We start from the raw sequence: 27,359 nt of genomic DNA on the forward strand, positions 1-27,359 counted from the left end.
CCATTTTAGGGCAGTTGTTTGATGTGCGGTATGAAAAAAAAATTAAAAAATAATAATAATAATTATTAAAAAACATATTTTATGAAGAAAAAACGTAATACCGTAATTTGGAAGAAAAAACGGAGTAATTCCGGCAAAAATGGAATGGTTGGCAGCTCTGCTATATACTTTCTTGAAGTGGGACACCATCTCAGTTTAGGGATAAAAAAAATGTATTTATACAGGCAACTTCAATGCACCTGCTTTCTTTTGTGATATCGTCTGCCAACAGCAAAAAAAGTGGTAAATTGTTACTATTTTAGCATTTAAAACACCTTTCTAGCTCTCACTAAATTGTACTTTGATATAATAATGATAACAATGATAATAATAACAATAACAACAACAACAAACCTTGACAACCATGATATTACAGCTACTAGAATAAATAATTAACGATAACAAGCACAATTAAAGATTTAAATGCACTTTTTCCCAGTAACGTATAACCCCCATTAATACATGTACATATGCAAAAGGTAACCAATCTAATAGCTATGAATATAAATGTAGGCCCATTTACACGGCCAAAATACCATTTCGAAAAATCTGTGAATTTTTGGACTGCCAATTACACTACTGGAGAAACCCATTAAAAAATCAGTCTTTGCTCATTCCGATTCTTTTGGAGAGTAGGTGCATGCCCTACCCGTCGCTGCTCTGTATGTGATTGCACAGAAGCAAGGAGAGTCACACGACCCATTACCAAAGTTTCCAGAGTTGGCATTTACACTGCAAAAATCTGTGAAATTTCTGCAGGCGTAGAAAAAAAAAAACACTCCGGAGGGGGATTTTTCAATTTTGGTTGCCGTCGTGTTTGCTGGTAGTTCCTTATAACCACCAAAAAAACACCAGAATGTGAGAAAAATCAATTGTTTTGCTTGCAGTGTACATGTATGCAGCTACTGTTATGTACATGTACAGTACCTACATGTACATGTATTTATTAGCTAGACCCTACTTTTCATGAATTTTTTGTTAAAAGTTCATGCACATTTCATTTTTCTTTTTTGATACCTGTAAAAGAAATCTTGATTTCATGAAGGCATATTGATACAAGTTAGCTAATACAAGTGGAGGAAAAGATAGTCCTTTCCCCAAGTTATTTCAAAATCTAAACAAAACAACCCAAAACCTTGCAGGGGCTCCTTTTGGATTTGATATTATAAAACGTAAAATGTACTACAAGTGAGATTCCTAATTTCCTATAATGATTTTCATTTAAAATTCTATCATTTGCTATTTTTGAACCAGAGCTACATGTATTTTGCTGGTTTCCAGTGTTATTGGGCTTTCAATTCTCCACTCTCGTGTTCTCTCTCCCCTGCGAATAATTACCTCTAATACATGTGACATAAGTTACCGAGAGATTTGGTCATTAAAATTCTGCATTGTTTACTACTGCTGGTACATGAACATACACTTGACCCGAGACACCTAATAAATACCACACACACTGAACATGTGTGTATGGCATGCAGTGCTGCAAGCGATATCCGCAGACAAATCAGCCCATGCCTGAAAATTTTTCAATTAAATCGGGATCTGCCTACAACCTGCCATATTGCAGCTTCCGTTCCCCCTCCAGGCTCCAGCTCGGTCCTTTATAAAGAGCTTGATGTGGGTATTGCTTGTCTGGCGCCCTCTTGTGACTAAGGAAAGCACAATGCTGCATTCCTGCTTTGCTCTGTAGTGAGTATGGTACTCTACATGTACAGTGTAGATAAACTAGACATGAACATGTAGATGTATGTCTAATGCCTGTATCTGTTCTTAAACAAAACACATGAAGTATTTTCACAAAATGTGCTTCCTGCTCTGTTTACAGTTTTGTCTCAAACAAGACCCATAATGATGATAAACAAAAAGAGTTCTCTTGTGAAAAGAGAACTACAAAGTACACTAACTTTAACTAGGATGTTACCAGGTATTTCTATAACTTTTAAAGACAAACTTGAGTTCTGGTAAAATAAGAAAATGAATTCTCACAGAATCAAACGAAACTTACACTGAATGTTCAAGATTACAAATAAATGTCATTTGCCAAACAATTTTGGTAGAAAATGTATACTGGCTGAGTAATAAGCAGGGAATAATTTTCCTGGTATCGCATCGCAATTTGCTATGCATTTTTGCATGACTGCTATACAAAATATCTTTTGTGTAGCAGTTTTCTTCCATAGAAATGTACAGAATTGCATTTGAAATATTTATCCATCGGCTGAAATTGCTAATCAAAAAATTTGAGGAAAATTATTCCCTGATAAGCATAGAAAGATAAGGAAATCAAGGTGTAAGAAGGCCCGACACCATTTGTGTAGTCCCACATGTACATCTCTTATTCTCTCTGTGTACAGTGCTTGTTACTTTACCAAGACTGGGCCAAATTTGATATGATCTTATCTTATGATAATAATAATATGTCTTGTTTACCCAGGGAAGCCTCATTAGTATTCATACTCTTCTCCCTGAGGGGCCTGCAATCATATTATTACCCTGGCTCTATCTTAATTTATGTTGGTAGAATAATCATTTTCTTTTTCTTTGATTTATATCTTTTTATATTCTACTGATGAGTAGGCCTGTAACCGATCATCGGATCGGGGGCCGATAATGCATGCCTACATTATAATCCAAGATGGCGGCCCGCATGTTTTGCCTCTTCTCTTAGACCAATATTATTAATTTCAAAGTCATGAAAAGGCACCAAATATCAACAAACATGGCCTACAACAACTCCAAATGACAAAAATATTCCCAGCTATGATTTTTTTAAAGCATATGATAGCCCAAAACTTGAAAATTTTCAGCATTACAATTTTTTTATTTATTTTTTTAAATTCTGCCAATTTTTTTCACCAATTATTTTTGCCGATACCGATCACAGATGCGAGGGTGTCGCTCTGATTTTCCAATCCGATCAAAGCCCAACTTACAGGGTTACCGATGAGTTAAGGTATAAGAAAATTAATGAGTGTCCACTTCCTTTTTTTGCAGAGTGTAATTACATGTACACGCTGCTTTAGATGACATTTTCTCAGGCATACACCAGTAGAGGTATTGTGGACCAGTGGATCACATGGTTTGTGGTTCCAATCCTGCCGCAGCACTAATGTTCTTTGGCAAGACATTAATCTAAATTTGCCACTCTCTACCCAGGTGTTAAATGGGTACCTGGTAGGATGTGAATGTTAATGTGGGTGGATAGGCATGTGTGCACTTGTAAAATGGTGCCTGGTCAGAATATTCCCCAGGGAGTGGAGCGTGTGCACCGTCACATGAATTGAATTCAAATGAATCCAATGACTGGATAATAATAACATCACAATTTAAAGCACTTTATGTAGCATTAGGCACATTATCCGTCTTCCAGTGAACCAATATGACTTATCCTGGGGCCCAGTCGTATATACAGAGTTGATATAAATCATGACTTATTCGTGATTGATATCAATTGCAGCTACATACTGTATGTACATGTACATATTGTACATGTACTGTAAGAGATAGGAGACTGCAATCTTGCAATTGGTTGGAGGACTTTCTTTATAAGATGGGGCCCAGTTGTACAATCAACATACATGTACATGTACTGTAAGGCTCGTTTAAATTGCAACTCACTGTTTGACATGCATTCATAATTCATCATAATAATTCTATGCATGATAAGACCATTGCCAACTACAAGCAGGATTGGGAAGATCACAGCTCATGTATTCCTAATGCATCATGATGCAGAATTGCAGATGAAATTGGGCAAGGAAGGATTGCAATTTCTGTGTGCGTGCTTATATTGTAGGTCTACATGTAAATGTGCACTGTGCAATACTGCAATCATTAAGTGAATTTTAATATCAGCATTTTGTGCACACATTGTAGATACATGTACATGTACATGTAGATCATACATGTACACATTTTCCAATAAATCTGGAAAAATTGATGTATTTATAATCAAAAGATTTAAAATCACAGGAACAAAGTAATAAAGAATACATTTGATCTACATGTGTATATACATGTATGCCATCTCTGTTGCCCTGTACTTAAAGTAATATGAGCTTGCACAACCTCAGCGACATTTCATTTCATGTATGTGTAGTCTAGATGTAGTCCTGCATGTTATCTCGAGAGCATTATGCACATGAGGATTATCTGTCTTGACACCAACAGCTTATTAAAGATGCATGCAACTGTACACTACAGGTACATGTACATGTATACATGTAGCTACAAAAGTCTTACATGTTCCTGTACACTGTAAATCTACCGTACTTGCTCTGTATTCCTCTTCTAAAGTTTATTATCTTTATAAAGATGATTTCAAAATTACATGCGTACACATCTACATTTAGGCCTAGAGTATACACAAACTGTTCATGTACGTCACATCCATTTCAAACTTTCTAGACAGGATTATTTTTAGGGCTAAATTTATGACATACCTCTACATGTTGTTCATGTACTGTCCTTCAAATTGGCAACAATAAAAAAATTCTTTTATTGCTACACTGTACATACATGTACATGTACAAGTACTAATAAAATGTTATGTCTCTGAAAACGATATACATGTACCTACATACACATGAGCAGTAATAAAAAGTTAAACATTATGATTGATTTTTTAAAGCCAATTTAAGGATTATAACTCATATTTTTCCTTTTTTTTAAATTTCTGATTTCAAATGTAAGATGGTCATGAAACGTGTGTGCAGTGGTTTGCCATGAAAGCTGTTAAAAAATGTTACCTCTAATGTCTTCCTTTTTAGGAAAAATACTCAAAAAAAGACAATTGACACGAAACAGGTAAGAAAGATAACGTTTCCGCGAACGTCTTTTTACTTCGGCGCTCTGGGTGTGTAGGGTTACCTCTCTATGCCTTGGCAATGCGAAAAACGGATTGCTTGTCATAAGATACTCCCAGCTCACAGTCTACTTTTACTCGTTGTTCTGACTATGGCATGTATTGTAACAACAAGTTCAAGTTCAAGTTCATTTATTCAAAACCCACACAAAACATGATATAATCTTTTTCATAAAAAAGAGACTGGTAATATGGTGATAGTACATTAATCAACATGTATACTAACTTGATTAAATCATTAAATGAATGGTTTTAGGAACCCTGGGGAAGCTATGCTTGTGAGCGGGGCCCTATAGTCATAAAAATCAGGACAGATTTTTATGCCACATTTTTGTGTAGTCCCATTTTCATCTTTCTGTGTACAGTGCTTGTAACTTTACCAAGACTGGGCCAAATATCTTATCATTTTGATGATCCCAAAATATTGCAGTACACACCAATGCTAGATGTTCAACTTTTCTGATGTTTTCCACGTTTCTGTCACAATGCAATCGTATGGCAAGAACTCAACTTCATCTTTAAACGCGAACAAATCGCGTCCTAAAAAATAAGGATCACTCGCAGTATCAGTAGGGGCGCTGGTTCAAGAATGAAGTTCATCCGCATAAACAAGGATATCTTCGTAAACGCAGACAAATGGCATCCTAAAAAAATAAGGATCGTCCGCGGACCGTCTACGTTCATGGGTTGTCCGTCTTCCCAAGGATTTATCGCTCATCTAACGTGAAAGTCTCTGTACAAAGTCAATGTGAAATACATCAAGAAAATCATTGCGGAATAAGATTTTCGCATGGCCAACGAGCGGATCGAAAATTAGAATCATTACCTTGATTTACCTTGATTTACCTTGATGTTGGGCTTCAAGTATAATTACTTACACTGTATATGCCCCTCTGCAGCAGGATTAATGTCTGTATGTACTGGGGATTGCGTCTACGTCGGAGCTTCGGACAATGCAATAGCAAGGAAACATTTCTTTAGGATTGCACATGTCATGTCATGTCAGCGAAAATGCGGACGATCCTTATTTTTCGGACCCATTGTCCGTGTTTACTAAGATGATCCACATATATCATGTTTATGCGGGCAATTTTTATTCTCGGACCAGCGCCCCTACTGTATCGCTGAGTTATGCGGACGATCTTCATTCTCGGACCAAGCGCCGCAAGCCCTACTCACCTACTCACAATTCATGCATCGTTCACACAATCACTGCTTACGTTAATACTTCATAGACCTAGACTAGACTAATCATAATTATTAATTCAATATAGATCTAGGCCTAGATCTATAGCCCTAGCCCTACTCCCCAGCCCTGGGTGATGCCGGTCTAGCCTACAATGTACTCATTGAACATTCATTCAATCAATCAATTTCATCATGTTCATGATTGACATTTGTCAGGGTGTTTATCAAAAATAATCAGCCAACATAAATCATCCCAATTCTTCATTCTACTTCAATATCATAATTTTTCATTTGCATTAGATCTAGTCTAGACTAAATATAATATATTTTGTTGTGTTTTTGTTTGCATTATTTTGCTATTTACCGTGTTCAGTTTTCCAAAGTACTCCCACAAAAAGTTGACCGGTTCCTCAGGGCGATGGATGCAGAGTTGCACGATCGAATCTTTCAGCAATTGCTGGATGTTGTGCTTCTGAACATACGCCTCGCATTCTTTCAAACTCTGCTCGTCTTCCATGTGCGATGCCATTTTTTCCTCCTGTGGTATTAGGTTCTCGATAGGAGACGTCAAAGTGTCCTTACTTGGCCTGACAACGAAAGTTTTCACCAAGTTTATCAAATTGTCTTTCGGCACAGGGAGAGAGATTGACGCAGTTCTAAAGAGTAGCCATATAAGTTGTACACAAACTGCATACACTCAATCTTCGGTCAATATTGTGCAGACTGAAGTAAGCTATAATTTCTCAAAGTGCATGAATGCCCAGCACCTTCACAACACCAAATCTCTTGTTATCTTCAGCTTTTTTCGTGACGTCAAATACTACATCGTACAAAACTTAACTAATATTTTTTCAAAATATTTTTTACCAACAGGTTATTACATACCTTCTAAAGATTTCAATTTTCACTAATGAACATTTAATATAATTTATTTAATTCCAAAAAATAATTTTCAGTGATATCGTTGACCTTGACATGAACAAGTAGAGTACGTCCAAAGTACGTCCACATATATTTTTTCTGTATGAGTCTTGGTAAAAGGCTAGCATGAGGTTTGTGACGTCATAAATGTTAATATCATTTTTAGACTCGTCCGATTCTTTTCGGCCAACTTCGAATTCGAATTCGAATTCTTCTTCTTCTTCTGATTAAGTCTGCCTCCTTCAAATTAACTGAAGATTATTGCAAACTTGATGGGAAACAACACGAATGTCGTCGACTAATCACCTTGAGCCCCATATTGAGGGAGAAAAAAAATCTTTCCGAATCATCATCAACTTCAATTGGGCACTTTAGGAATCCCTATAAACAGAGACGGTGGAGCGACTTCCAAAGTGGGGGAGGGGGGGGGGGCACCAACGAAAAAAGGCACTTTCTGGAAAAAGGGCACCTACAAAGGGAATTCTCAACGTGAAAATATACATTTGTTGGTATACATTGGTATATATCCCTATAAACAGTGATTACATTATCAAGAATGATTTCACTTTTTATTTCTCTATACTCATACAAGATTTTGTTATGCATCATATCTTTGCAGTTGGTGTGATGGTCTGAATATTCTTTTGCGAGCGAAAGAGGAAAAACCCCAATCCTGATGGGATTATTTATAAGCACATTCTCATAATGAGAATGTGCTTAAACACGATTATATCATCTATCATAATGCGAGCGAGCGTATATATAGCGAGCGAAGTTGGTGGAAATTGACAAGGGGACACTTATCGCAAGGGATACAGACACTTATTAGAAAAGAAAAGGAACAACGGTGTCAAAGTACACTTATGAGGTGAAAATGGGAGATTTCTTACACCTGAAAAGAGGCACTCAACAGAGATGAAAAGGGGCACTTATGAGAATGGCAAATGGGCATTTGTCGAGGGAAAAGGGGCACCCATCGGCTTTTGATAAAGGCATTTTTCAGGGGTGAAAAAGGGCAATTATGAAATGGGGATAGGTCCCTTATTAGAAAGGAAAGAGGCATGTACCATTGTTAAAAGGGAAATTATCAGAGGTGAAAAAGGGCACTGACCAGATATGAAAAGGGGCACTTATTATAAAGGAAAATGTGCATTTGTTGAAAGAAAAGGGGCATCTATCAGATTTTAATAGGCATATTTATCAGAGGTGAAGCGGGGCTTTTATGAGAAGGGGGAAGTGGCTCCTTATATTAAAAAGAAAGAGAGGCACCTTTTGAAATAAGCAGGGCACGTGTCAAAATAAAAGGGGCATTTATTAAAGTTGAGAAGGGGCACTCATCGGAGATGAAAAGAGCACCTATCAGGAGGGGAAGGGACACTGGTCAAAGTAAAAAGAGCATCTCTCAGATTTGAATAGGGACAATTATCGGAGGTGAAGGGGGCATTTATCTGAGGTGAAAAGGAATACTACTTCTCGAACCTGAAAAGGGTTATTTACCAGAGATGAAAAGGGGTACTAACGAGAAGGGGAAGAGGCTCTCTTTTTTATATGGGGGTTAGGCACTTATCATAAGGAAAAGCATTTTTTAGAAAGGAAAAGGTGCACATGTGAACATAAAAGGTGCGCTTATCCGAGTTAAAAAGAGAGAGGGGCACTTCTTACAAAGGAAAAGGGGCACTTGTCGAAGTAAAAGAGGCACCTATCAGATTTGAATAGGGCAATTATCAGAGGTGAATGGGGGCACTTACCAAAAGTTAGAAGGGGCACTTCTCGTACCTGAAAAGGCGCTCTTACTAGATATTAAAAAGGGAACCTATATGAGAATGGCATATGGACACTTATTGCAAATAAAAATGGGAACTGGTCGAAGGAAAAGGGGCAGGTGTCAACATAAAAGGGGCACTCATCAGAGGTGAAAAGGAGAAGGGGCACTTTTACAAAGTATTAGGGGCAATAGTCAAAGTAAAAGGGACACTTTGTGGGTAATTGAAAAAGTGGGGGCACAGTGCCCCCTGCCCCAGGGAGCGCCGCCTCTGCACATAAAGGAGACAAATATAGGACGGCTTAGCTAGGATTTAACTAATTTTATACTTTATTATATAAAATATGACATGTATGTTTAATCATAAATTAATTGCATTTATTTATTCATTTCTTCATTGATCAACATGAGATTAAACAAACAAAAACAATACTAATTTATGTCGAAACAGGAGACGCCCATAAGCCTGTAATGAAATACCCATCAGTTTATTGCTCAGTCATATAAGCCGCAGTCTGCACTCTGCAGAATAATAAATACCGGGCCTGAAAAGTAGCAATTTCTGGAGAGTTCAGAAAAAACAAGATGTGATATTGGTAGAGGCGGTCAGGCGACTATCAATTAAGGCGTGACCCCCACCCCTGCAATGAAATAAAGGGGACTTTTTTTGTTTACTGCCTGAATTTTTAAAATAAGATTTCAAGTTAATCTTCACCAGTCGTCATTTTTTCTTATATCGCGTTACTTATAGGCTGCACTGTAATTTAACAATTTTGGGACTCGATTCATTTTAGTCTATGTATCAGTTGTATGATGGTATGTAGCGCGAGCCCCTCGATCCCCGTCATAAACAAAAATGGTGTAAAGACACCCCGTGTAAATACAGCAATATACACCTCTCTCTGGGAAGAAAACAACATGAGAGGAAGTAAAAGCAGAGAAAACATTTTAATATCCTATATAGTTTGGCTCCATTAACAACGAAGGTTTTCATCAATTTCATTGAAAGTGTAACACGCTAAAAACTGAATTTTTAAATCACCATACGAGGAGTGATTACTTTTTCAAAATGTCAGATTGATACCCGGATTGACACTTTTAACCTGCTAGATTCAACCTTTATATTGTTGGATCCAGCATGTTCAAAATGTTAATCTACCATTTTGAAAATGATTCAACATAAATCCAGTGTGCATGCGTATTAAAGATAAACTTTAGTACTGGTAATGCGATTGCATTGTGAAAGAAAAGGTGTGGAAAGGATCAGAAACAGTTGATCATGTAGCATGTAAGTATTGGTGTGCACTGCAAGGTTCTGGAGTCATCAAAATCATAATAAATTTGACCGAGTCTTGGCAAAGTAACAAGCACTCACATAGAAAGCTATATATGGGACAACACACATGGTGTCGGGGCTAGTACTACCTTGGTTTCCTTGTCTTTCTATGCTCATTACAGTGGCGGATCCAGGGGGGGGGGGGGGGGGGCCGGGGGCCCGGCCCCCCCCCCCTTGAGAAAAAAATCATGTAAAATCACGTGATTTTTACCTTTTTTGGGGGTTGGGCCCCCTCCCCCCTGGCGCTCAGGGGGGGGGGGGGGTGCAAATTGAAAATTTTTCGAGGACCAAAAAAAAAAAAAAAATGTGCTCACCCCCCCCCCCCCCCCCCCCCCCCCCCCCCCCCCCCCCACTGAGCGACTTTTCGGCCGGCGCGATTTTCCAATTTTCGGGAGCAAACCAAAATGAAGAAAGTTGGGCCCCCTCCCCTAAGAAATCCTGGATCCGCGCCTGGCTCATTACTCAGCTAGTATACATTTTCTTCCAAAATTGTTTGGCACATGTCATTTATTTGTAATCTTGAACATTCAGTGTAAGTTTCGTTTGATTCTGTGAGAATTATTTTTTATTTTTTTATCAGTACTGGAGTTTATCTTTAAGCTTCACAGAGAAAGATGGATTATAATTAGTTCAAAAATAACTTGACAGAAATGTTACTGTCGATAGTGTAAAAAAGCAACATCAGCCCTTGGCTTTAGATATAAATTTAAATAGAGAGATTTATAGATAGATAGATTTAGAGAGAGACGAAAGAGTGAGTGAGAAAAGAGAGAGAGAGAGAGGGGGGGGGGGGAAGAGAGGGGGAGGGGCACATCTCTCTCTCTCTCTCTCTCTCTCTCTCTCTCTCTCTCTCTCTCTCTCTCTCTCTCTCTCTCTTTCCAACACTGCAAGGGTAACCTGCCTTTGGTGGAACTAATTGGAAAATCCCTGGGGACTCGATTTATGTTAAACGACCATATTTATAGGAATTAAAAGACACATAAAAAAGGCTATTCATAATACATCTTCTGAAATATCTAGAAAATCGCTTAATTTAAAAATCATGGCCCTAAACTCAGCTCAACAGCCATTTTGAGAGGGGAGAACAATCTTTCTTGTCGGACTATAACAGAATGGATAGAAAATAAAAATATTTGAGTTTTAGTGAGACAAGAACGAATAAGTAATCATGTTCTTTTGACGCAAATTTTCAAAAAGTGCGTGGCGAAAATCGATGACCGAATTTTCTATAGGGCAATTTTTTCAGGACGATTTGTTTAGCGATACAATCGCGACGAGAAGTTGAGAGCTTGAGCAGCAGATCGGAACACAAGCCCAAATTACTTCTTTTTCTATTGCAGGCAGACTCTGGTTATCTAATCCTTGAAAAATTTCAAAATTTATCAAGTGGCTGAAATAAATATTTGTCAAGCAATCGATGACGACCAACCCTTGGACAATTTCTCCTGCAGCCCAGGCTGCTCAGTGGTGAGTTGAATGAAATGATCGCTTTGCAATGCACGTTTGTCGTTTGTGTGTGAAATGCCGGGAGAGATGAGGCAGTGCAGTGATGTGTTGATCCGCCTCGATGTAGCCGTAACTTAGCAGGTAACTCCAGCTCCAGGCAGCTCCGACGGCGATGCCGAAGGCGTCGGAGCTCCAGAGCCAGATTTTGAAAACGATCGAAAGTAACAGCGGGTTGGGTCACATATTTTTCACAATGTAAAGAGGTAGTAATTACAATAAGCATCGTCAGCGCTTGTTCAGAAACCTATCCAAAATTTGCTCTTGTTCAGAAACCTAGGGGGCCGTTTCTCGAAACCAACTCCATGACAGTCATATCTTTGTCGGCGACCTACGGAGATGTCATGAAGCGGATAAACCGTTTCACAAAGCCATGACAGACATGATATCGATATATCGCGATACTAGCAGCTCAAGAACATAGTCTTTGTCACGATCCATTTGATTTATCAAGAATAACCCAAAACAAGTTTTGGGGCTAAAATTGTTCAAAAAGAAATATATACCTATAAATTCTCCTAAAATAAATAATAAATAGTGTCATTATCAAATGTAGATCACCAAACGATTTGCATATTTCTGTAAAGATTCTTAAATTGAAGAAAAACCGGTGAGTGTTTTTTTTTTGACAGTCGAATGAAAAGTTAGTTGAAGGATACCGTAATGTGATAGTTTATCAATACGTACTTTTTGTTTATTGTGACGAGGAATTTTGGGCAAAATACCTTTTCTCAGCCAGTTTTTATTCTAGAGTCTCATAAATACTCGTTATATAATTGATTTGATATTGAAAATATAATTTGGAAGAAGTAATTAGGGAGGAAAAAATAATGCACATAGGCCCCAAAGGTATGACGGTATCCTAAGAAAAGACTATGAATCGACGATGGAAAACGGTGTGTAACATTCTTATCTCTCTTATTTATATGTTATAGTTAAATGATTTGTGATTTAATGTTTATATTCAGCTTTTTAACATTTCTGTATAATTTGTATTATCACTTTTTTACATTTGCATTTCGCATCCCAGAGAATTACGTACCGAACTCGTCTATATTTTTCTCAAAATGATAGTGAAACTAATCGTACATTTTGCGGCCCATGGAATAGCAACAAACTGACTTGTGATGGCGCTTTACAGCAATTAAAAAGATATGACAGGTTCGGAGCAGTGACAACTCGCTTGTCGCGGAAGTTGTCGCTCATCTTGGCAAAGACGGCTTTGTGAAACACTTAGCTGACAAGTTGCGTGACAGTGGCGAGATGTCGTTGATCTTGTAGTTATGACGGTTTCGAGAAACGGCCCCCTAGATTCTATCCCAAATTTGGCGCTTGTTCAGAAACCTATCCAAAATTTGACCCGTAACGGTAGATAACGTCCTGGAGAATGCAGACGATCCTTATTTTTTAGGACGCATTTTGTCTGCGTTTATGAGGATATCCTCATTTATGAGGACAATCATTCCCGGACCAGCACCCCGCCCCTAGAGTAAAGGAGCCGGTAATCGGCCAGCTCCAGTTTTCGGCCGATTGGTTGGATGCAAGGTAAAATCACTCTAAAATACATCGCATAATAGCATAACACATATCCCACTCATACCATACCATGCCAGTGTCACTGAAGAACCACATTTGCAATGAAAAATATATCCTAAAATATCACATTTTAGCGATGTAATCGGCGGTCCTGCTACCCGAATCTGAAAAATCAAGTATCTTACGCGTGTATGTAAGAAATATGGGTACCATAAAATCAGCTTTATTTCAAGTATTTTTCAGATTTAGAGCCCGATTTTGTGTTAGTCGCAAGCTCAAAAGTATCTCATTGCATGTATTAAATCAATGCAGCCGAACCCTGCCACGCACACACAATATTAGGGTGTCTGAACGATTTTTCAATTTTCAATTTGGGATCGTTTTTCACCATTTTTGTTTGATATTTGAATTAAAAATGTAATCAGAATAATACATTTCAAATTTCAAGTCTCGCCGATGTTTCTATCAAAAGATACAGCCCCTTCAAAATGCTGAAATATTCATAGCATTTTGCTCAGAATCGACGAAAAAGACGTACACGCAGAGTTATGTTGTTTTGCTAAATTTAGCCAAACAGCTGTATCGCGCGATGTGCAAGCGTATGCATATCGTACGCAAGTTGCTCAGCCAATGCGCGACTTGCAAGCTTGAGCCACGCTGTCTCCGCGATATGTGCCATTGACTAGTATGGGTGGCCGTTCCCGCCATAGAACCCGGAAGTGAATACACGTTGTAGTCAATGGCAATATCGCGGAGACATCTCCGCGATATTGCCATTGACTACAACGTGTATTCACTTCCGGGTTCTATGGCGAGAATCGGCCACCCATACTTTCATTCACTATAAGCGCACATGTTACGATGTAACCATGGTTTGGACTGAGCGGAGCTCACGCCTCCCTAATTAGCTGATTCCAAAAATGTGGGAAGGGTATTTTCAAACTGTTATAACAAATGATCCCTTGGGGCTAGCGAATAAAAAAAAGCATCTGGATATTATCCTTACGTCTAGCCCTGCTTAAGCCGCGGGGGCGCAGCTCAGGAAAGTGGCAAATTTTGGAGCTAGGATGCAAACAACATTTCAATCGCTGTTTTGACCAAGATATTTTTAGAATTCTGGGGGTGGCCCCCTATGGGGAATATGGAGAAAAACCTGCTCTTTCATATGACACCTCATTTATTGAGTTTCACCTTCAGGATCATTTGTTATAAAGGTTTGAATTTCAAATTTTTTCTTAAAATCATTGACCAATTTTGGATGGTCGCGCAATGCACGTAGACCACATAGGGAAGCGTACAATCTCTATGGGAAGGGTTTTAGCACACAACATTGGGTGCGCGATCAGACACCCTAACAATATGTCTGTCTAATTCAGATTCCAACTTCCGATCACCGCTGTGCCTGTCTTCGGCCAGGCGAGCACCAGGGAGCTCCGGCGTGGGATACCTGCTCCGCCCGCTTGTGCTGTACATCAGCGCGGAAACGCACGGCGCGCGCGAGCGCTTCCTATTGACTTTGTACATGCGGCCGTAAACTGAAACGCTCGGCCGATAACTGGCTCCAAAACAGTGAAAATTGAAATGAATATTGTCATGGCAATTCGTGATTTTTTTCTGGGATTCTTTTTTTGTTTAAATAATAATGATATTTGCTTCATGATTTGAACAAAAAATGATAATAAATAGGAAGTAAAGGGTCCTAAAAATAGGATTTTGTCTTAAGTGGCCGAAAACGGGCTCCTTTACTCTACTGCTTACAATGTTTTTTTTTACTCCTCTGGGCATCTTTCCAACCACTTGAAATTATAATAAGAACTTGAAGAAGTCTTTGATGGGAAAAAGGGTGATTCTTCGTCCTAACCCGACGATTCATCCTTGTTGTATCTTCAATTCAACATGGCAAAGAGAAAGTACGCATGCGCGGTAGCGGCGGAGCAAATATGAATATTCATGATAGACTATTAGAGCGCCATTCGCTCGAAATTGCTGAATATGCATGACTCGACAGATAAGTAGTCCCATTCTTAAGGAATCTATCAATGCTAGGGACATTCATGGGGCACTAGAGGGCGCTTTGTGCGTGTACGAAAATCTGAATGGCCTTGCTGCGGTGGGTCGGCAATAATCAGCCCAAAACTTGGATATGGGTGGAAGGATATATCTTTTTTATAATGTTATCCGGTCTTACCTCTAACCATCCTATGTTTAATAAGTAGAAATAACATGGGAGTACAAAAAGGGAAACATCAGGCCCATTACTGATGCAACTTTTTAAATATTAGCCTAGAAATGACTACCAAACGGAAAAAAATTGACATTTTTTTCTGACAAATCTTCATAAAATCTGAGTTATAAACAACTCACAACTAGATTGCAAAGGTTACTCCCCTACACAAAAAAGGGCCAAGAGAAGATCCAGGTAATTATAGACCAATATCGGTTTTACCTGTCATCGGTAAAGTTTTAGAAAAATTGATAAATATCAGATTGATACAATTTCTAGAAAAAAATGATATATTCTATTACCATCAATATGGATTCCGAAAGAAATATAGCACTAAATTGTCTTTGATCAACTTGATAAATTCAACTTTGAAATCTATAGATCAGGGAAAAGTAACTCTGGGTATGTTCATCGACTTTAAAAAAGCATTTGACACAATTAATCATAATATATTACTAGGTAAACTATCTAGTTATGGCATTCGAGGGTTACCTCTAGAATGGGTAAAGGATTATCTCAGTAACCAATTTCAGTTTGTCCAGTGTGGTCAAACGTTATCAGAAAGGAAAAGGATAAGATGTGGTGTTCCACAAGGATCAGTATTAGGGCCAACTCTGTTTTTAATCTATATAAATGATTTGCCAACTGTTACTGATTATTTCAATTTTCGGCTGTTTGCCGATTACTCCAATCTATTTCATACTTTTTCTGCTGACCAGGGTGAAATTGATGTAAATGAAGTGAATGACAACATACAGAAGATACATAAGTGGTGCACTGCTAACAAACTTACAATTAATTCAATGAAAACTAATTTCATGTTAATATGTAGTAGAAGGAAAAAAATAGGTATAAATGGTAAACTAAAAATCGCTGGTGAGGAAATTAAAGAGGTTGATGTTGCCACTTTTGTTGGGGTTCACATTGATAGACATTTGTCTTGGAAGAGTCATATTCGTTTTGTAAATCAGTGTATTAGAAAGAAAGTTGGAGTGCTATTTAGATTGTGACATTTTGTTCCTATTCGTACTCTGATATTATTATATAAAGCATTTATACAACCACACATTTCTTACGGAATAGAGGTGTGGGGAAGCACTTATAAGACTAATCTTAGAAGTATATTATATTCACAGAAAATGGCAGTTCGTGCCATAACATTTAGTGAATGGAGAACTCCTTCAGATCCATTATTTACATGTAAAAGATTGCGAATCCTAAATGTGTATAATTTACATAATTTATCCATTTCTACTTTCATGTTTGATCTATTCAATGGCAATTTGCCTCATATTTTGATAGAGTACTGTGACATTATAGAACATAGCTTTTCCACAAGACAAAAAGAAGATGGACAATTACGTCTTCCAAAATTAAGAACGACACAAGGTCAATTTTCATTGTCTTTTGTGGGCAGTGAATTTTGGAATAGATTACCTGTTGATGTCAGATTGACAAGGTCTAGAAATAGGTTTCGGAATTCTGTTACAAGTCATTTGTTGAACAATTACGTCTTCCAAAATTAAGAACGACACAAGGTCAATTTTCATTGTCTTTTGTGGGCAGTGAATTTTGGAATAGATTACCTGTTGATGTCAGATTGACAAGGTCTAGAAATAGGTTTCGGAATTCTGTTACAAGTCATTTGTTGAACAAGTCATGAATGAAATATCAAGTGTACACAATTCATAATTCATATTTTACATTATTAGTTTGTATATTGTAAGACATTATTGAGTACTGATTCTTGTTTTTTGTTTTTTTAAAGCATCGATTGTAAAAGTAAATTAATTATTTTTTGTTTTGTTACATTCTCTAAACTGATTTGTACCAAAATACTTTGTTTAGTTGTTTAAGGGGTTAGGCTCGACTAGCACATGTGCTATTATCTGGCCCCTTTTTACCAACCAATAGTTTCTCTTCCTGTAAATGTAATTATTGTATAAAATGTATGAATATGTATTGCTGTTGGTAAATAAATCAAATCAAATCAAATCAAATCAAATCAAATCAAGGTACGGTAATACAAATATGATTTTCTGAAAAAACAGTTGTGATTTTTAAAGTTTCTTTCAAGTATATTTCTGTGCATCGCAGCGCCAATTTTCTTCACTGCTTCAAAATCACTCTTGAATTTTTTTTTTGCAACGAATTTGATACGAGGTCCGTGAGTGTTCCCCGTTCCTTGCGTGTTGAAAGTTTGGTAATACATAGTTTGCATTGACTCGGGCACAAAAAAATGGCTCGAAAACAAATGTCAAATGAAGAAATAAACAAGCTTTTGTATAGTTATAAGAGATCTACCAAGGTTTCTTTGTCAATTTAATTTATTATATAGTCTCAATTAGAATTCAGAATTATCTCACTGAAAAGTTAAGAAACCGACGATGTTCTCGATTGTAGTTATTTTCACTTTGCCAGCAGACGATCTAGCGTTGTTTTGGCAAAAAGCTAGCCCGCCACTTTCCCACCTCGAACCTTTTGAGTTCCGCTAAAATGGCGCGCTGCGGAGCTCCGAAGGTGCGTTAGTATCGCTGGCAAACTCTCAGCCGGCTAGCTCCCCACGACAGACCATTCGCGGTATGGCGAGAGTGTGTGTGTGTGGGGTACGATTTAGGATTTGAGAACACACGTAACGCAAGCGTGCGCGTCATTTTCAGCTGTCGAATGTCTACGACCAATTTTACATGTACGATTTTTAGTACAGATACTTGGTCAGTTTTCTTCTTATATCTTTGGTTTTACAACATTTAAAAATATAATTTCTTCAAATTTGCTCCTGACTCGGTTCAGACTAATTGTCTGATGTGTTTTCAAGTCAATTTTTTGAATATATTTTTTTGCATGAATTTGCCTATCCATGCGCTTGTTTTTTCTCTAGCCCCAAGGGATCAAAAGTTATTACAGTTTGAAAATACTGTTCCCCCCATTTTTCGGATCAGGTAAATAGGGAAGCGTGAGCGCTGCTCAGCCCAAACCCATGGCGACAGCGCAAAGAATCTGCACTTGCTTATGCAATTTGGACCGCGTGTGTGTTTGTGTATTGGCGAATAGGTGGAGGTGGAGCTTGCGATCATGCTCAAGTAGCGCATGCAGCTAAGCAACACACGTTCGCTTGCACGCATACCCTTGCATATTGCGCAATGCCGCTGTTTTGCTAAATTTAGCAAAACAAGATAACCCTGCGTGTACGTCTTTTTCGTCAATTCTGACAAAATGCGGACGAATATTGCCTAGATTCTGGGGGGCTGTATTTTTTTTTATAGAAACATAGGTGAGTCTTGAAATTTATTCTGATTATATGTTTTTTTTCAATTATTCAACCATAATGGTGAAAAACAGTAAAATTGAAAATTCTTTCAGACACCCTATTATCATTCTGTATGTCAAATTCTCATCATCATTTTCAGGTCGCAGCAGTATGGAGCAGCCCCGGCACCCCCAGGACCTCAAACAGCCTGGGACATAGCCCGTAAGGCACTGGAAAAACTTGGCGACAGCTCTGGGGAGGCTGGGTCTTCTGCAGAAGGAAGCGGGAAGGAGAGCAAGACCTCACCGGAGAAGAAGAAAGTGGATGGGGAAAACAAGAGCCCAAAACAGAAAGAACCCACACCTCAGGAAGCACCAGACTTCATGAGCCAGCAACATCAGAATCAGATGAATATGTATGGTAGGTCATTGGACAATTTTCTCTGGCAACATGCCCTGGGCCCAATCTTACAAAGAGTTGATATCAAACGCAACTATGTACATAAAAGATTTAGAGACTGCAAACTTACGATTGATTGGAGGACTTTTTAAGTCTTTTTAAGACGGGGGCACTGGCCACCTTTTTGCTTTGGGCCTTTTTTCATCAAGGACTTAGGGCTAGGTTTCATGTAATGTACATTACCAACTGAAAGTCTAGATGGCTCACATACTACTTCAAATTTTAACTGACGCTGTTTTAAGCTTGATTTAGAGTTGGTTGTAACTAAAGAGTTAGACTGGCTGGAGTCACACCCATGAAAATACCGATTGAATTTTCCTTATGTAAACAAAGGTGAAACCGCAGTTTTCCCCATGTTGTTTTCTAACTGCCGCTGAAATTCGCTCGCTGTGACGAGCCCTTGCTGGAAGTGAAGAATTATTGCATAATTATTAGGCAGCGCTCCATCTAGCTAGCATACAGCATGTTCAACCATAAGTCAACAAACACAGCTGGTTACGATAAAGCGCGTGTATACTGCGACTTTTGACCATTTTAATCGCTGTTTTAATCGCCTTTTTCTCCCGAACGTTTTCTAACTGGCAGTTTCATCGATGTCACACCGATAGAATGAGAATTTCTTCTGCTCTTGAGCAGGAGAATTTAATCGCCTATTTCTCTTCTTTTCATCGGCTATTTAATCGCCTTTTTCTCCTCTGTTGCTTTCTAACTGGCTGTTTCATCGGATGCGTCCGGATGCATCCGATGAAAATCAGTGCAGTTAGAAAAGGGTATAGTAGGCTTATGAATTTTAATTTTTGCCTCATTCTTGGCAACACTCTTTAATACAGATTAATAGAATTTCAGTTAGTATTGCACAATGCAGAGCTGCCAACTAGTACGGATTTCCCGTAATTGGTACGGAAATTAACGACCATTACGGAATGTTGTTTAAAATTACGGATTTTTTTTTTTTTTTTTTTTTTTTTTTTTTTTTTTTTTTTTTTTTTTTTTTTTTTTTTTTTTTTTTAATATCCCCCCCCCATTTTTCCTGGAAGACTGTGTTGTGATGATATGAAACTCATTATTTAACAACTTTGTGTGAGTAAAATCACCAAAAATTTCAGATAATCATATTTCTGTGCAACGTTGGCGTGCCGTTTTTATTAGAGTCATAGCGCCGCATAGGAAATTACTGATTTATACCCAAAATTACTGATTTTGAGCCTTGTGATTACTGATTTTCTGTTCTGGAGGTTGGCAGCTCTGACAATGCAAGGACTGCTGTCTTTAATAAAACATGAATTATATTGTGCTTTTTTCTTCCCTTTTTTTCCCATTGAAGGTAATTATTATGGTCAGCAGTATGGAGGAAGGGGAGGAGGAGGGATGTACCCAACCTACCCAGGATACGGCCCAGGCCCAGGTTATGGCATGCCGCCGGCACCCCCTCCCCACATGAGAGGAGGCCCAGGCTTCCAAGGCATGCATGGCTACCCTCGACCCCCAGGGGTAAGTAAAAAGGGACAGAAATTAGTCTCTACTTTGGTAATTACAATCTTTAAACAAATCTGAATATGTTGCATTCAACTTTTGCATCCACTTGTACATGTAAGTATATTTAAATAATCAGAAGTGCATGGTTTGCTTTTGTTGTTTGTGTTTTTGTTTTTGTTCATAAATCACCTTTATCTATTTCAGGCTTGTATGGAAGTTGCCACATGTTATCTTAGTTGGAGATTAATTGATTCCATGACATTTGCTCCGGCGACAATTGCTCCGCTGTAAATTTCATACACTAATCGAATGGCTAACTTCAACCCTGGATTCAACACTATACCCTACCCTAAACCTAACCCTAAACCTAACATAAAACCCTATTGAAACCCTAACCCTAACCCTACATCTTAGACGAAATAAAGCCCGGAGCAATTGTCGCAGGAGCAAATGTCGTGTCACCGATTAATTATAAGAGATTAATTGGTAAAATATGAATATATTTGTAAGAAGCGATCTGTTGATTGTTAACTAATTCGTTGTCCTCAGAATATATGTTTATATGTCTAACATGTGAAGAGTGACCCAAAAATATGATTTGTTTACTGTACTGGACATAGATGTTGATGTTAATGCATTTGCAGCTGATCACTGATCTTTGCCTTGTACAAGTTAAATGCAGTTTTCCTCTGAAGATTCAAACTCTTTTTTTGATTTTTTTTTACAACAGGGTATGTATCCAACGTACAGGCCTCGACCTCCTTTCGGTGACCACGGAGGACCAGGCTTCCCCCCGCAACGTCCCAGAGGACCCATGGCACAGGGCCCCCCACCACCTCCTCCCGCCCCTCCCCTTTCACTACTGGGCAAACCCACCCCTTCACCCCCGCCCCCGCTGCCGCCCCCCTCGTCCAAGACCTCCTCCGCCAACCCGCCACACCAATCCCAGGCACAGGTAAGTGGGGAGAGTGACGGAGGCGGAGGAGGGGGAGGAAGAGGGGGAGATGGGCGCGGTTTCTCCGAGGCCACAAAGTTTAGGCAGGAATCGCAGCAGCTGCACACGGGCTCACGATGGAACAAAAGCTACCAGCAGCGTGAGTACCAAATGATTCTTGCTTTCATTAGATTATATAGTAAAATAGCAATCACTCTTATGAATAAATGGAGTTGTGAGACATCCAAAGAACTCAAAGGATCCATGTAAGATTCGTATTACCGGTAATAATTTCTTTGTTCATTCAAACCTGTCTATAGCGACCACCCAAGGAAAACACAAAAAGTGGTCTTTGTAGACAGGTTCCTTTAGTACATGTTTCAATGAGAAACAATTTTTAAGGGAAACAAAAAATGTGGTCTTTGTAGACAGGTAGTCACTAAAGCAGGTTTGACTGTATTTTGTAAGTCAAAGTGGAGGGTGCATACATAAGTTGCTGCTGTGCCAGATGAGTCCAGGGGGGGTGTTTCATAAAGCTGTTCGTAAAGTTACGCATGACTTTACGAATGACTTGTATGTGAAGTGCCAGATAGGATGCTCAATCGTTTTTAACTGCATCAACTTAAGTTGAACTGTGCAGATGTAGATTGACATTCTTATTATCATAAACATTTTTAATGCAAAGTATATTTTTTGCCATAATTTTAATTGAGATTATTGGAAATATAGTCATAGTTTGTTAAAACATCAGGAAAAACTTTGGGCATCATAAATGGCACTTCATATACAAGTCGTTCGTAAAGTCATGCGTAAATTTATGAACAGCTTTATGAAACACCCCCAGGGCGAACTTGTTTGCTCAACACATGAAGCATGCTTCCCCGCCAGGTTGAAAGCAAAATGCTCTGGGTACTGGTAAATTGTCTGTGGCAGACAACCTCAAACACAGTTATGCATGTTGAAGCCCAGTTTATATGCCTACCCTGATTTACTGAGGAGGCCTATGCTTCAGTGGATAGAGCAGTAGTTTGGGAATGCAGCTATCCCTATAGAGATAAAGTTGGTGAGCGTGTGCCCTTGTGTATTAAAGGCACATGTCCTCTATCACCTTGTCAATGAATGTTCCTTTGACCTGTAAGCATCTATGGGTGATTTGACAAACATTCACGCAATCTACGGTCATCTTCACAATTAAACCTGGTGTCTACTTCGGTGTCAACTCTTTCTTATGGTCATCGCTTTTTTTGCAAAGCTTCTCCTGAACTTTGGAACAAACTACCTTTACATGTCAAAAACTGTTAGACTGTCACCCAATTCAAAACTTGTCTTGAGACACATTTATTCAAAATTGCTTTTGATGATTATCTTACTCTGTTCACATTGATTTTTATTTCATATGTATTGTAATTTGTAGGTGTATTTGTTATTTTTTGTTTTGCTTAATATGTACAGTAATTGTTTATCATTGTATTTTGTTTGTTATAGCGCTTGGAGACTTTGGTGAAAAGCGCTTTATAAGCACTGTTTTTATTAAATTATTTATTATTTGCTCCTGGCTTTATTTCATCAAAGGTAAAGGGTTAAGGATACTGTAGGTTTGCAATTGGGTTTTAGGCATAGGGTTTAATGGTTAGGGTTTAATGGTTAGGTATAGATGTTTGATCCAGGATTGAAGTTAGCAAGTGGGATAGTGTAGGAAATCAACCACAGAGCAATTGTAACTAGAGCTGAGGGATGTTTCACAAAGACTAAGATTGGCTCTTTTAAGTTGGACTTAACTATGGCATGCCATTCATGCCACCGGTTGCTATTTACCTTTTATTCTCTCAATTATGATCTCTAGATAATATTTTTTACTTCACTGATGAACTATCAAAAAATGTAAGCTCTGTAGATTTGTGACCATGATTGTTATGTCCCTTGAGAAACCAATGCCAGTAAATGATGAGAGAAAATAGTGGCATGAATGGCCTGCCATAGTTAAGTCCAACTTAAGGTCAATCTTAGTCTTTGTGAAACACTCCCCTGGTGTCTATTCGCCTTCTAATAATGCCCCATTGAAACCAACTTTCAAATCACCATTTTATGACAGAGCCATCAGACACCCAGGGCATACGATTCAGTCTTCCCAACAAGCGCACCGGCATGCACCCCTCCCCGATGGTGGATAGCCCAGCTGGTCGGGGGCAGGGGCAACAGACCAACCAGTTCAACAACAACAAGAAGAAAGCAGGAAAGCAGGACAATACCGGTGGCCAACAGCCCAAGAAACCCAGTGCTGCGTAAGTTGTCCATCATTCATACATATGTTAATTAGTCTTCTATCTAGACCATGGGGGTGTTTCACAAAGATCCCAAGTTGAACCTATCTCTAAGTTGGACTTAAAATTATGGAAAGCCGTTAGCATCTTTGAAAATATTTTGTAGAAGTTATTTTTTAAAGGCATAAAATGTTGATTCAAATCATTCGTACTTTTTATTATCAAGGAGATTCATGCTCTTGATGTTTAATTTATGAAAAGTCTAAAATACTTGAATTTTTTATTTGAATATATTTGATTTTAAGGCTACATATGGCTTTCCATGATATATAAGTCCAACTTAGAGTTAAGGATTTAGGATCTTTGTGAAACACCCCCATGTCCTATATGAAAAAGGTAATCATAACTTTCTCATTGATTGGAAGAATTTTGAAGGATTAATTAATTTAGCAGTTAGGAATAATCAAATCATTCAAAAATAGGCAGCTAAATGCTATATCAAGAGACCTTTTTTCGGAAACCCAAAATTGTCCTAGAGATTGGTTAGTTCGGGAGGCCAGGATGTGATTTATTATTTACCCCTTATTTGCAGGCAAAATATTCTCCTGATTCTAATCAGAATTCAAATAAAATTCTATTTTCCTAATCATTTTTGTCCAATCGGCTTCAGTTGACCCTCAACCATGTTAGAAAGCTGAGAAGATTTTGAGGCACGTACTATTTTCCATATTCCTTATCATTTTGACGACTCCAGAACCTTGCAGTACACACCAATACTTATATACTACATGTCCATGATCTACTTTTTCTGATCGATTCCACACTGTTTCTTTCACAATGCAATCGCATGACCAGATCTCAACTTTGTCTTTAAATATAATTTTTCATCCATGGCAAATACCTATCTATGGCAATTGGCCTTCATAGGAACAGTTATGTAATTGTGTACTTTGGATTCAGTAGCGTTACGCCGCTGCCATGTCATATTCTTGTGTGCGCTCTAACTGCCACATTCCTTGACGGATTTCTTTCAAATTTTGTATGGAGGTGTATCTTGGTATAATCTTCAAAGTACACCTATAACTTTTGGTGATGCTGCCCTCAGTGTTCTGTTTTCTACAGTCAAAGGTCATATTTTGATAGATATCTTGTGTGCACTCTAGCGTGTGGTCTAACTGTATGGAAGTGTATGTTGGTAAAATCTATGCACCTATAGTTTGTAGTGCTGCTGCCACGAGTGTCCCATGTTTTATAGGGTCAAAGGTCATATTTTGGTGGGTATCCAGTGTGCGCTATGTAGGGACACTGATTTTCCGTTTATAAAAATGGCCTTTTCCGTTTCAGAAAATCTGGAATTCCGTTTCAGATGGGCTGAAAAACGGAAATTCTGTTTTTGCCATAGACTTTATACACATGAAAAAAATAAAATTCTGTTTACATAAGATTTGCATTGAAACATGAACTTGTAGGGTACAAATGTTCTATTAATGACGCCACATTTGACACGCCACTGATAACCACTCAAAAACATACGGACGGGACTGAATAAACTTGATGCAAAATACTAGTGAAAATATAGACCACTAGGGCCCTAGGGTCTAGGCTAGACCTACTAAAAATTATCAAATGTTTAGATTTCCCAACTTCAAATTCGAACTTAGACAAGCAGACTAAAGTTAGCGGAATGTGTCAGAACACAACATATTCCTGACGGAACGATACAGTAGTACCGACGTCGACGAAAACATTTCACTTTCAGTCTTGGCTGTCATGTCAGCGATCCGCGATCAATCGATTTTAGGTGCACATGCCAGCCCCTTTTTCGAAATGTACAACAGCGTGTGTACAATATCGCTGCACTTAGCGCCCGCTGCTGAAGTCTGTGTCCCTAGTATTACGTCGACGTAATACTAGCATCGAATTTCAAGTACTAGGCGGACACGCCAGCACCCCTAGCGATCTCTATTGGTCCAGCAAAACAAAATGGCAGCGCCCTGTCTCCTAAGAATCTGACGAATATCGCTAAATATTTGGAGTTATTGTCCATGATTTTAGGCCCGATATATTTTCACTGCATAAAAAAATCGTACAGGTCATATTTCATGACAGATTTCTTTCAATTTTTGAAAGGAGATGTATCTTAGTACAATCTACACATCTACACTTTTGGGCAATGCTGCCATCATCGTTCCGTTTTTTATATGGTCAAAGGTTATATGTCTTTTATGCGCCCAACTGCCACATTTCTTGACGGGTTTCTTTCAAATGTTGTATGGAGGTGTGTCTTAGTACAATCTACACATCTTTAGTGTTTGGTGATGCTGCCACCTGTGTACTGTCTGTTATAGGGTCAAAGGTCGTATTTGGTGGCTTTCTTTTATGTGCTCTAACTGCCACATTTCTTAAAAGATTTCTTACAAATTTATACAGAGATGCATATAATCTACACACATATTGGTTTGGTGATGCTGCTCCTATCCTATAGTCTGAGCCACTAGTGGTGATCTCTACATGTACGTCATCCTTTTGTTTCAGGGAGGGGAGAGGGGATCTTTGTCCCTCCTTCGAACATAAGGATGACACAAAATCGCTGCCAATGCCGGGGGATACATTCGCATTGCTCAGCAATACAGATTGCGATATTTCTAGTTTAGTTTTAAGATTTTATCCAGGATTACCTGATCAAATGGGGACATGTACATTTTTGTTAACCTGTTCTTTCCTACTGAACATTGGGCAATGGGGATAGCACACATTATGTGAACTAATGCTGTAATTTAGAGCTACATCGGATCAGATGATTGAATCAGCGATTTGGTCCCGATATCGGTAACGGATCGGAAGATCAGGAAGGAAATCTGACAAATTTGAATCTGTAAGACCTAAAATCACTCATACCTTGGATAATTCTCTCATTTGAAGTTGTTTAATGTGCATGTTTAAAGCTATTTTCATGCAGTTAAATGTAAAAAATTAGTCTAATTGTAGAAGCAGAACATACGAGTCGCCATTTTGGATTATAATGACGATGAAAAAAAATGTGTGCCCACAAAAGAGGCTTAGATTTAACAAGTTTTCTGCAATAAAATACAATAAAAGCATGCATACCTGGGATTATTTTGTTGTTTGGAGTTATTGTGGGCCATGATTGTTGATGTTGAGTGCCTTTTCATTCCTCTGAAATTAAAAAAATTAGTCTGAAAGTAGAGTCAAAACAAGGCTCTCCAATGTTTACATTGTTGGAAAAAAATTAAACAGCTTTGTAAAAAAATGTATAGTTATAATATTTTTCCAAGTCATAAATTTTCTTTCACTCCTCTCACCACATTCTTAATTTCTAAAGCTATTGTCAACTTTACAATCGCTACATGATTCATACATTGAGGATAAATATCACAGACTGTACATGTACACATGTGAAGCAACTCTATGTGGGCTTTAAGTGCAATTCCACTGATACTGTTATTCCAAAGGAATTGGTTTGCTTTTTTTCCCTTCTGTCCCAACGAATCACTACAAGTTGGCATGATTGAATTATCCAGAGCAAAGGAAGACCATGAGAAGAAGCTTCTTAGTAAAGGTTATTCTTATTGAGTGAAATAC

At 38.3% G+C, this 27,359-nt stretch overlaps 2 protein-coding genes and 1 long non-coding RNA gene across 3 annotated transcripts in view; 2 read left to right on the forward strand and 1 right to left on the reverse strand.

Annotated features, from left to right (window-relative positions):
* The window catches only part of LOC763490 (cAMP-dependent protein kinase type I-alpha regulatory subunit-like), a 47,238-nt gene extending 40,485 nt beyond the window's left edge, over positions 1–6,753 (reverse strand). Inside the window, exon 1 of the mRNA XM_030984746.1 lies at positions 6,459–6,753. Coding sequence (XP_030840606.1) covers positions 6,459–6,623 — 165 coding nt within the window. The 5' untranslated portion in view covers positions 6,624–6,753. The remainder of the gene's footprint in view (positions 1–6,458) is intronic.
* A 4,633-nt stretch (positions 6,754–11,386) lies between these two features.
* The window catches only part of LOC594214 (leukocyte receptor cluster member 8 homolog), a 46,304-nt gene continuing 30,331 nt past the window's right edge, over positions 11,387–27,359 (forward strand). The window contains exons 1-5 of the mRNA XM_030984750.1: positions 11,387–11,580; positions 18,787–19,046; positions 20,410–20,576; positions 21,292–21,655; positions 23,588–23,777. Of these exons, the coding sequence (XP_030840610.1) occupies positions 11,531–11,580; positions 18,787–19,046; positions 20,410–20,576; positions 21,292–21,655; positions 23,588–23,777 (1,031 nt within the window). The 5' untranslated portion in view covers positions 11,387–11,530. The remainder of the gene's footprint in view (positions 11,581–18,786; positions 19,047–20,409; positions 20,577–21,291; positions 21,656–23,587; positions 23,778–27,359) is intronic.
* LOC115923641 lies at positions 16,661–16,988 on the forward strand. The gene is made up of 2 exons (XR_004064029.1): positions 16,661–16,765; positions 16,915–16,988. It is a non-coding gene; the product is annotated as an uncharacterized LOC115923641 (long non-coding RNA).

This window comes from Strongylocentrotus purpuratus, unplaced genomic scaffold (assembly GCF_000002235.5).
Source record: "Strongylocentrotus purpuratus isolate Spur 01 unplaced genomic scaffold, Spur_5.0 spur5_scaffold_14, whole genome shotgun sequence".
Lineage (NCBI taxonomy): Eukaryota > Metazoa > Echinodermata > Echinoidea > Camarodonta > Strongylocentrotidae > Strongylocentrotus > Strongylocentrotus purpuratus.